Source organism: Callithrix jacchus, chromosome 3 (assembly GCF_049354715.1).
Source record: "Callithrix jacchus isolate 240 chromosome 3, calJac240_pri, whole genome shotgun sequence".
NCBI lineage: Eukaryota > Metazoa > Chordata > Mammalia > Primates > Cebidae > Callithrix > Callithrix jacchus.
In genome coordinates this window covers 168,491,064-168,503,070 of record NC_133504.1, presented here as the reverse complement: position 1 = coordinate 168,503,070, position 12,007 = coordinate 168,491,064, and the positions used below count along the sequence as shown (strand labels likewise).

The 12,007-nt window shown below is 37.7% G+C and overlaps 1 protein-coding gene and 2 pseudogenes across 4 annotated transcripts in view; all 3 read left to right on the top strand.

Annotated features, from left to right (window-relative positions):
* The window catches only part of ZCCHC4 (zinc finger CCHC-type containing 4), a 75,669-nt gene that overhangs the window by 39,470 nt on the left and 24,192 nt on the right, over positions 1 to 12,007 (top strand). For all 4 annotated transcript variants that reach the window (XM_078367417.1, XM_008993516.5, XM_008993517.5 and 1 more), the window contains 3 exons: positions 1,238 to 1,310; positions 6,646 to 6,796; positions 8,415 to 8,515. In XM_078367417.1, the coding sequence (XP_078223543.1) occupies positions 1,238 to 1,310; positions 6,646 to 6,796; positions 8,415 to 8,515 (325 nt within the window). The remainder of the gene's footprint in view (positions 1 to 1,237; positions 1,311 to 6,645; positions 6,797 to 8,414; positions 8,516 to 12,007) is intronic.
* LOC118152608 (small nucleolar RNA SNORA40) lies at positions 2,624 to 2,707 on the top strand (annotated as a pseudogene).
* Positions 2,994 to 3,071, top strand: LOC118152607 (small nucleolar RNA SNORA40; annotated as a pseudogene).

Below are 12,007 nucleotides of genomic sequence, written 5' to 3'. Positions count from 1 at the left end.
TTACAAATTCCCAAGAAGGATCGTGTGATTCATATGTGAATTATGTGTAATAAAATAGTCAAAATTCAAAATTCCATTGAGATAACAAAGAGATTTCTATATTATACAGAAAACTCAGAAATCAGCAAGACAGACATTAAGACCCATATACATAAATAGGGAAAATATACGAACAGACAGTACAAATTCAGTTAAGAAATACAGAAAATTCCACCTTGTAAGTTATCAAATGCAGAATTAAATCATAATGTGGTATGAGTTTTTCCTAGTAAATTAGCAAGAATTTATAAAATGTTAATGCCCAAAGCTGGTACTCTCATTCACTGCCAATGCCTTTTTTAAGTACTGCATTAGAAAAACGAATAATTCAATCGGTAAATACTTGGCACCAATTTAATAAATACGAAATGCATATACTTTTTCTATTATATAGAAAAGCATGTTTTATTAACCTAGTCTGCATTAGCCAAAAATATTTGTATTCATTTGTTTTTGAGCCATAGTCTGGCTCTATCGCCCAGGCTGGAGTGCAGTGGTGTGACCTTGGCTCATTGCAGCCTCCACCTCCTGGGCTCAAGCCATCCTCCTACTTCAGCCTCCCGAGTAGCTGGGACTACAGGCGCATACCCCTATGCCTGGCTAATTTTTGTATTTTTTGTAGAGGTGGGGTTTTACCATGTTGCCCAGGCTGGTCTCAAACTCATTAGCTCAAACAGTCTATCTGCCTCAGCCTCCCAAAGTGCTGAAATTACAGGTGTCAACCACTGTGTCCAGCCTGTATTAAATACTTTTTTAAAAAAAATCACCTATAGCAGAAAATAAATGAACAGATGTTGAGCAGAAATGTTGATTTATATTCTCCTTGAAATTATTAACCATGAGGGATATGCCTTAATTGCCAACCCGCTGCAAGCTTAAATTGCATAATTATCTGTCAGTAACTGATTGTTTATGTATAATCTCCTGGTACATAGGAACATGTGTTTTTTATATACGAGTATTCTATAGTTTTGCTACTAGTTAATTAAACATGGGAAAATGACTTAGGTTTATTTATTCACTGTTACAGGTCTGTTACAGATTCCCTGAAAGTTTTGGAAATTATTCTTTATTTCAAAAAAATAAAGAATGATGAAGTTTTTAAATTCAAGGGGTGATTTTATAGTTTTTAAATTTAGTTTATATTTGCTTACTCTATAGATGTGACTGGACAAATAACTCTATAATTATCTTACAGGTATTCACAGTTTTACATGGAAGATAGCTTTTGCCATTATAATATGTTTAACCATCATTTCTTTGATGGAAAGGTAAGAGTTGTGACCATTATCTCATTGTTCTCTTATTGTGGAATAACAAATTTCAGCGTGCCTTTTTTGTTCTTTCTCTAAATTCCCTCAAGGTCAAATTGTGGCTGTTTTACCATTTATTGGTATTTATTTTTGTTCTTTCACTGTTTATTGAGCACCTAGAAGTGATTTTATTATTCCCTTGTTACGACTTTTCACTACTTTTTGGATGAAGGCCCACATTCTTAGAAGGCCCGTGGGCTCTGTGTGATCTGACCCTGATTTCCACTCTGGCCTCCCATCTCCCTTTTTCCCCTTTGCTGTCTGTACTAAGGGCACAGGGCTTTCATCTGGAACTGGTCAGATGTTTTTCCACCGCAGTGAAGACCCATGCTGTTCCTGCTGGTTTCTGCTATCTTTTTGCATTGATAACTCCACTCATCCTTTAGAACTTTGTTCCAAATCACTTCTTCCAGCCTCCCCGACCCCAGCTCCCCAAAGGGTCAAGTTCTCCTTTGCAGACTTACCACAGTGTAATTAAATGCATGTGTCAGGGCTGGGGGTGCATGGAAGATCTTGCTTCCTCTCACTTTTTCTGTGAACCTAAAACTGCTCTTAGAAAAAAAGGGTGGGGGTGGGGGGGGTTCTTAAAAAAAAAGACAGCAGCTTAAAAAAGGTTTTTCGATATGATGTTAATAATGTCACTGAGAATAAACAGCAAAGCAGGGCTGATACATTTAGTTTGAGCTCTTCATCAGGCCTATTATAAAACAAAATCTATAACCAGCCAAGTAATCACACCTGCTAGGATGCTGGCCAAAATTATTTTGAAATTACCAAGACACCTTGAAACACACCCATAGCTATATGCATACAGGTCAATTTTGTAAGAATTGTGGACCATGCTTACTATATATTGTGCTTTGAGATCCTAACTAATGATAGGATGAAAACCAAGCAAGACTTTAAGAGTCAGCATTCAGGAAATGAAAACAAATATGAAATTGTTGGTTGGGATTGAAAAATGATTCCCCCTGATTTAGTAAGTATAGCACTCCTTCCATTTGAATCAATTTAGCATTGGGATTATATTAATATTTTTCAGCTGTGAAGCCATTAACAACCAGGTATTGAAATAAACAGCAGTTACAATTAGATGTATTTCAGCTGTTTTCCAAAGAGTTTATGTGGTTGGTAATCACCAGGATTTGAGAACTGATTAGATGAATGTGAAGGAAAGTGGGAGTTGAAAGTCACTTGCCAGTGGATGATGAGGGACTTCTCAGCTGGGACGGTGGCAGTGAGAAAAGAAGAGGAAAGAACTGGATTATCATTGCACTTATGTATGTTTCTGTTTAACTTGTGGACGAAGACTTATGGATAGGTGCAAAAAATAAATCCTCTTGGCCAGGAACGGTGTCTCATGCCTGTAATCCCAGCACTTTGGGAGGCTGAGGCAGGCGGATCACAAGGTCAAGAGATCGAGACCATCCTGGCCAACATGGTGAAACCCTGTCTCTACTAAAAAACTATAAAAATTAGCTGGACATGGTGGTGCGTGCCTGTAGTCCCAGCTACTCTGGAGGCTGAGGCAGGAGAATTGCTTGAACCCGGGTGGTGGAGGTTGCAGTGAGCCAAGATCACGCCACTGTACTCCAGCCTGGCGCCTGGTGACAGAGCGAGACTCTGTCTCAAAAAATAAAATAAAATAAAATAAATCCTCTTTTGTAACCCAGAACTCATTGTTCAGTATGAGTTTTGATACATATAGGAAGGGATATTATGATACCTGAGACAGTTAACTGATGGGAGTATTGATAGTCCTAAAGGTTGGTTCCAAGCCAGGTGCAGTGGTGCAAGTTTGCAATCCCTGCATTGAGGTGGGCGTATCGCTTGAAGCCAGGAGTTCAAGACCAGCCGAGGCAAGAAAGTAACAAACACCTCATCTGCACAAAAATTTAAAAGTTAGCTGGATATTTGGGCATGTACTTGTACTTGCAGCTACTCAGGAAGGGGAGGCTGAGGCAAAAGGATTGAGCCCAGGAGATGGAGGCTGCACTGAGCTTTGATAGCACCACTGTACTCCAGCCTGGGTAACAAAGACAGACCCTGTCTCTTAATTAAAAAAGATTAATTCTAGGACTGTAAATAGTTAAACAGCATGGGATACGAGGGAAATCCTCAGTAGCATTAATTTTGCATTCCAGTTTCACGTTGACTTGATATATAAGATGGCTTTTGTTTTAAAGGCTTTTATCTTGAAAACCTGATGTCTGGAGTTAAAGATATTGGCACATTGCCACACACCTGTACTGTCCTTGGGTGTGATTGCTTAGGAAGCAATATAATTTGAACTCATTCATGTTAAGAGAGGGTGTCAAATTGAGAACCAGGCAGCACCTACAGCAAAAGCGACCCTAAAGTAAATTGGTGGAAGAAATTAGATCCCAAAGATACTTGGTGAATTTTGAAGTCTTCATCAGTATATCCATATTAAAAGGAGATGACAGAAGCCAAAATAGGTGGGTGGATCACGAGGTCAAGAGATCAAGACCATCCTGGTCAACATGGTGAAACCCCGTCTCTACTAAAAATACAAAAAGTTAGCTGGGCATGGTGGCGTGTGCCTGTAATCCCAGCTACTCAGGAGGCTGAGGCAGAAGAATTGCCTGAACCCAGGAGGCAGAGTTGCAGTGAGCCGAGATTGCGCCATTGCACTCCAGCCTGGGTAACAAGAGCGAAACTCCATCTCAAAAAAAAAAAAAAGAAGGAAGAAGGGTTGTCTAAGCAGTCAGAAGACTCTACTGAGGGAGAAGTCCAAACTGACTTGGTGGAATGGCCTGGATTTGTATTTTTTTCTTCCAAACAGAGGGAAGCAAAGTTTGGAGATGTGGAGTTTGTGGGGCTGGTGGGATATTGATGTGTCCAGCATGACCACTTGAAACCACAGGGCCTTCCCTTGGTGAGGTCAGGGCTGTGTTGTAGAGATGAGAAAGCCATTGAGTTCGTATTACTACTTGATGTCACAGTAGTGAGTTTGGGTTTTCCTGTGTTGTTTGTCTATTTTAATACCATGCTATGATTTTGCTTTTTATTTTGAACAATAAAGACAAAATAAGGATAAAATTACATTTATGTTGGGTAGCAATTACATAACAGTTGGCATTTTCAAAATATTTTAAAAGAGTAACAGGTAATTAACCTTTTTCTTGGAAATGATTTGAAGCTTATAGAAAGTGTGTAGCATTACCCGAGACATTTCTAGGATAATGGTTGGAATAAGCTGCCAAGATGGAGTTCCACTTTATCTTCCCTGAAGAAAAGAGTCGTCCAGCTCGGGCTTTCCTTACTCTGTATTTCAGCAGCAGCCTCTAAATAGCACTGCAACTAGAGAGATTGATCTGCAGAAACCCATTGTTTTAATGATTTTACTGTCTTCCCTTTTTCTACGTACTCCTGGAGTCAAGTTTTTCACTAGAGATTTACCATCCACTAATCAATCACTAAGTATTTAAGTGTAGGCTTGGTGCCTGTGAGGCTGTCCAGGGATGCTTAGAAGAATAGAAGACTCTGCTAGTGCACCTCAGCACTTTACAGTCCGCTAGAGTAAAAAGCAGGAGTTCCCCACACAGAATTTCTTATTGCAAATCATATATCTTTAAAAAATGCCATCTGCCTTAATGGCAAAGGGGGTTAAAATATGTAGAAAGGATGGCTAATTAAATAGCTGGGCACTTTTTAAATGATAACTGAGATAAAGGAAAGAGCCAGGTGACTGTCAACATTGGTGATAAGCAAGTATCTGTTTCCCATAGGAGGTCGTTATTAAGACCATCAGCAACTCGTGTTGGTCTATGATGCCATTGATTCTTAGCTGGAAGAAAAGTATCCTTTAAAAATATTTTTGAAGTTAGGTTAGGAGTTAGACATCATTGACATATAATGTCTCTTTTCTACTTTTAACTCTAAGGAGTTTGAAGATTTCAGTATTATCATCTGAAAGTCCTTGTTCATGTAAGCAGGTTAAGGAAGTGCAGACAGCACTTGAAAAATGATTAACCTTCTTGACAAGTCATCCTCTGCTATTATAGGAGTTCCAGTGGGAAATTAATGAAGACTCTCCTGGGTAAAAAGGTTTTCCTCTCTTCAGTGGGGTCTTCTAAATTGATTTAGCAGTAGAACAAAATATATTTTATTAGAAAGTACATATAGGCTTATCAAAGTTTAAAATGCCATTAAATTTTAAAATCTCATGTCGTTTTGTATACTGTGTTGACTTATTTTGGTAGATGAGTACAGTCAGCTCTCCGCATCTGTGGGTTCCACATCTGTGGATGCAACCAACTGCAGATCAAAAATAATAGAATAAAAGGATGGTGGTGACTGTACTGAACATGTACACTTTTTTCTGATTATTATTCCCTAAACCATAGAGTCTAAGAACTATTTGTGTGTCATTTACATTGTATTAGGTATTATAAGTAATCTAGAGACGATTTAAAGTATATAGGAGGATGTGTATAGGTTATGTGTAATACTACAAATTTTGTATCAGGGACGCCAGCACCTGCAGATTTTTATATATGCAGATTTTGGTCCTGGAACCAGTCCCTCAGGGATACCAAGGGGCTGTACTTGAAAGCTTCTTGCAATTCAGTTGACTGGAGATACTGTTATATGGTATCTCTTAATAACTTCACCCATAGCAAAAACCGTTAAATATCCTTGTTAATGTTTACTTTGCAGTTACTCAGAAAGCTGAAATTAACCTTTGGGAAAATGTGTTAATAGCATGGTTTCATGGACCAGATAAGCTTTGTTGTTTGTGAGCTTTCATTTTTTACTTACTTACAGTGCATGTTCAAATATGTCTGCCTGATACTCAAAAACATGTGCATGTTTAACTGGCAATTTGTGGCTGTTATTAAACTGAACTCATGGCATTGGACAAACCAGATAGGAAAACAATGTCTTTGTGTCCCCGGTGCTTAGCACCATCCCGGCTTCTGTTTGCTGAATTGAATTTAACATTTTAGATAGTTTTCATGGGTAATGAGTTTCTTTTAGGACACTAAATTTAGCCTTTTAATTTAACCATTTGAAATGTGTAGTCTTCTGATAGTGATGGTGTTTGAATTTGCAATTTTAAAAACCTGCTTATCAAGAAAACCAAAGATAAAATCTTACAGGGGCTAAGAGAGGCTTCAGCATGTCACTGAGGGATGCTGCGGAGGCAAGATGACGTGGTAAAGTTTCCAGGATTAAGAGTGAGACTGAATCTAATGCATTCTCCTCCAAATAGGATGAAGTGCCTCTCTCTCGTCCTAATTTAGAAATGAATTTTTATTTGTTCCAGACTGCCCTTGAAGTATGCAGAGCATTTTTACAGGAAGATAAAGGCGAAGGAGTCATTATGGTGACAGATCCTCCGTTTGGTGGCTTGGTTGAACCTCTGGCTATTACATTCAAGAAGTTAATTGCTATGTGGAAAGAAGGTCAAAGCCAAGGTGTATAATTTATTACTGCAAAATAAACATGTATCTATGTATCTACTTCCTGTCAAATATTAGCTGAGCTCAGTGAATCAGAGCACTGATAGAATATACATGTCTTGAGTTCTGTTTTTAAAAACAAACTTATTTGATGTTGCAGCAGACTTCATTATCATGATATACTTTGTATTATTCCAATCATGTGGGTTTTTTTTTTTAATGGCTTATAGGTAAAATACTATGTTTTTGATGGGGATAATGGGACATTATGCAGAAGAGCAGAAACTGTTGTCATTCATTCAGTAATACTTACTGAGTGGCCACTGTGTGCCAGGTCCTGTTTAGGTATTAGGAATAGATTTGTGTGCCCTGTGAACCTTACATTGCCTGTACCTAAAGCCTTGCCCAGAATACTAAAAGGGCACGGTCAACTTGAGGTCCAGGGCTCTATGCTTTGCCAGGATTTGAGTTTGGAGGTTGGACATCCCATAGTCTGATCATGGTTATAAGGGACACAGATTCCCAGCCCTAGAGCTGGGTTAGTGGCTGGGGGTTATTATTCAGTTTAAAGCGGCTTAGGACTTCAAAGTATTTTATATAATTATCTTAATTAGTTGGTACATTCATTTTTTATAAATATTTTCTAGCTTACAAGTTGATAAATTTGTTAGAGTGTCAGGAATTTTGTGATCAGGCTTCTCCACTAATTGTGCTTTGGGAGACAGAATGCAAATGAAATCTATAACGTGACTCATATGGTTAAGTATTTCACTTCTTTGCTGTTTTTAAGTCCACTAATTAGAGTGGATAAAATCAATGTCATTGGGGAAGCAATAAAGAGCTTTTGTGGGCTTGAATTCCTCTTCTGCCACTTACTAGCTGCATAGACTTGACAGTTTATGGCTTTAGTTTCCTTATCTGTAAAATGGGATAATGTCTTATTCTAGGGATTATTGTAAGGAGACAGTACATAGCAAGTACTTCTTATAGCTTAGTGTAAACATTATGATTAGGCTTCCCTCTGATTAAGGCTTTTCAGACTGTTGGAGTTTTAGCTGTAATAGTGCTTACACTAATCTATAATAAGTACTATTTACAAAGCACCTCCCCTATACTAGGTGCTTTGTAAGTAATAGCAGTGTTCCCTTTCTATCACAAAAACTAATTTTGGTAAAACTGTTTTTAAGAACTTTCCATGATTCAGAAAAGATTGGTTCATCCTTGGAAACTAAGATAATGAGTTGCAGCAGAGCTGGGATTCACACCCAAGGCTACTGCCTTCTAGTCCAGAGGTCCTTCCCCTATATCATGACTACCTTTGTGCTTCAAAAATGACACTCCTTTTCTATTTTCAACTTTTTAGGTAATATCTTTGCCTTACCTGGACAATAGCAATGTACATGTAAGGGTTACTTTTACATGCTCTTAGTAGCTATGTTTCTATATAAAGGAATATTTCCACCAACTTTTGGGAATAGTCAGGTTTGAAATGGCACTCTGGTAAACATTTTCTGTTTTCGTATGAGATTTAAATGTGTTGAATCATTGCAATTTCTTATGCTAGCAGAAGTTTTTCTATTGTAGCTATTTTTTCTTTAATTTACTATTATTTTTCCCTTTTTGTGATCCATAGATGACAGGGACAAAGAACTACCCATTTTCTGGATTTTCCCCTATTTTTTTGAATCCCGAATTTGTCAGTTTTTTCCAAGCTTGCGGATGCTGGATTACCAGGTAGAGTACATTTTCTGTTTGCTGGCATGGTTGGGGAATGGAGATTCTACTTAAATACTCGTAAGACTACATATTGATTTTAGTAAATTAAAATACAATGAGCTGTATTGAACACTAAAATTATACCATAGATAGCTCAGTGTAGTGGTTCCAAAATGTCTGTAATCCCTAGGGTGCTTGTTGAAAATACAGATTGAGCACCAAAATAAACCCACTAAATCAGAATTAGAGGACAAAGCCCCAAGAAAAAATATCTCACCAAGCTCCTTGGGTGATTCTAAGTGTGCTAGGTTTTAGAGTGGCTGATTTTGTCATCACTGGGAGATTTTGCAGCCCCCAGGATCATCATTATGAACATCGGTTTGCTCTGTTCAGAGCATATAGAAAGGCAGATCACCTTTCTGGTTGGTGGAATGCCATGTATACTTTACCAGGATGTCAGGAGTGTCGGAGAAGGCAGAAATGGCTTTGTGTGAATGTGTTGATTCCCGGAGGAAGTTACTGGAGTGAGCAGACTTCCTCCTTCACAGCGATGCCTGTGGAATTTTCCCCATGCCTGAAATGAGGATGAGGCTGCTGTCCACAGTAGCTCTACCAGTTCCTTTAAGTTCATTTTGCTTTAAACTCCACTTTCCTGTATTTCTTTTCGTTGTATTTGAAGTTAACCCTGTTGTTGCCATCACCATGTATGGTCTTCAGGCAGGTACTGCTTCCTTGGTTTTTTTTTTTTTTTTCTTTTGAGACAGAGTCTCACTCTGTCACCCAGGCTGGAGTACAATGGTGTAATCTCAGCTCCCTGCAACCTCTGCCTCCCAGGTTCAGGTGATTCTCATGCCTCAGCCTCCCAAGTAGCTGGGACTACAGCTGTGTGCCACCATGCCCAGTTAATTTTTTTTTCCTGTATTTTAGTAGAGACAGGGTTTTGCCATGTTGGTCAGGCTGGTCTTGAACTCATGGCCTCAAGTGATCTGTCCACCTCAGCCTCTCCAAGTGCTGGATTATAGGCGTGAACCATTGCACCCAGCCTGCTTCCTCTTTTTGTAAGAGTTTTCTATTTCAGTTTTCTGGATAATTGACCAGCCTCTGATTAAGGCGGAGTTTTAGCCATAGAAGTCTTCACTGGCTGTTGCAAGCTAGCACTTGGTTTTAATCTTTCTAATCCTGAAGGCATATACCATTATGAAAATTATTTTAAAATTCTGAAAGAAACTGTTACCAAAAATTAGGGTAAGTTGTGATTCCACCCAAACAGCAGACACTATACTTTCAAAGTGTTCACTTTTAATCTTTTTTAAAGCACTTTTTACGTATTTGTAATCATAGAAGACAATTTCGAATTCTGCTTTTTCCCGGTGTCTTATAAATATACATTTTTAAACATAGCTACACAATCTTTATACTTTAATAACTTTAAATTATTTCATTAACAGGCTATATTATTATTCCCTTATTTTTGGACTATAGGTTTTTACCTTTTAAGGTGCTATAAATAACACTACTATAAACATCTTTTATGGTTATAATTTGTTCATGTTTTATGTAACTTGCTTAAAATAGATTTCCAAACCTAGGTTACTTTATCAAATGTAATGGACTTTTTTATGGCTATTGAACAGTATTAACAGGTTTTGTTCTAAAAGTGTGTAGCACAGGCCATTTTAAACTTGACTTCTTGAGCTCTGCTTCAGGCAAAATTTACACCATTAAGTCTTCTCAGGCCCATTTAACTCCAATTTTGGGGCATCAAGTTTTCTGTTACTTATCTGAGCGTTGCTCCTGGTATTGACATTTGCACTGCAGAGAGAGCTGACATATTCTAAAGATGTTAGCTACGTAAACTGGTCCTACTTGTCAGCAGCATCTACTGCCTTTGGCGGTGGATAATCATACGTTTGGCACATGGTAGGTACCATGTATATGTCAAATGGATAATTGAATGAAAAAGCATGAACCCTGGAGTCAAAAAGGATCTGAGTTTTAATCCTGGTTCTGGCACTTACTTAGCCTTTCTGAAGCTTATCTTACCTGTTAAATGAGCATGGTAATAGTATATCTGTCTCTTAAGGTTTTAAGGATTTTATGAAATAGTGCATGAAAAGGTTTAGCCCTGTCCTTAACACACAGAAAGTGTTAAGTTTAGATTCTTGCCATTGGCATTGTCATCACCATCACTGTCACTGTCATCATTCAGATAGTCCCAAGGTAGGGATAAAACTCTCAGTTCCTTTTTTGATACATCTGAGACATTGAAATTGCATAATTATATGAATTGGTGGAAAAGTAATTGTGGTTTTTGCCATTCCTTTTAATGGCTCATTAACAAGCTATGTTATTATTCCCTTCTTTTTGGACTATAGGTTGTTTCACCTTTTAAGGTACTATAAATAATACTACTATAGACATCTTTTATGTGTATAATTTTTTCATTTTTTACATAACTTGCTTAAAATAGATTTCCAAAACTGAGGTTACATTCCTTTTAATGGCAAAAACTGCAATTACTTTTGCACCAAGCTAATAATTAGAAAACTTAGAAAACTATCACATCCACATTTAGAGAAGAGCTTTTTTTTCACTATTGGCAAGAGTATGAAATGGTGAGAGGGCAAAAGAAGACAGATCCAGAATAGAGCAGATGAGAGAGGCAACTACGAATAACCAGCCATCACTTGTTAGGCAGTCTGTGTTACTAGGAAGAACTTTTGGAAATATTAGGGTTATAGTTTTGAGAAATAGTTGCAAGGTCCAGGCTTGTGGACAATAATTATACGTTTTAGTGTATCGATGAAGAAAGGTTCTGATTAGGTCATATATGTCTGGCAAGCTAAAAAGCAGTCTTCTCAATAAGGAGAAAGCCAACCTTTGGAAAGAAAAATGAGAATAAAATCTAAAACAAAGCAAATTTGTTTTTTATGATTCCTGCTAAAGGGAAGAACAGTACTGTCCATTACATGCTCATGTTGGAGAAACTGATTTTGCTGTATCTCCTCATGTATTTATAAACATTATTCAATGGACATTCTTTGACAATTTTTCTATTTTTTGAAAATTTCTCTGGACCTATTATTATTCCTTTCTGAGCATTTTGCTTTCTTCTTTTCTTCTGTTACTTTAGCTTCATTAAAATTTTTTTATTATATATAGAGATGGGGTCTCTCTATGTTGCCCAGGCTGGTCTGGAACATCTGGGCTCATGTGATCCTCTCATCTCAGCCCTCCCAAAGTGCTGGGATTACAGGTGTGAGCCACCACTCCTGGCCTAACTTCATTTTGTGGTACTTTTTTTTCTTTTATATTAGCGTTCATTGAATGAAAACTTTGAGTCTCCTCTCCTTCATAGATCTTTTCCTATAGACCTTGATTAGGATTTTTTTTTTTTTTTTTTGGACATGACCTGAGATGATTATAAGTCCCCAAACCAAAGTGTAGTAAAAAGCCCCAGATCACTACATCTCTTTTTTGGAAATACTTTCCAGGTAAGAGGAAGGCAGA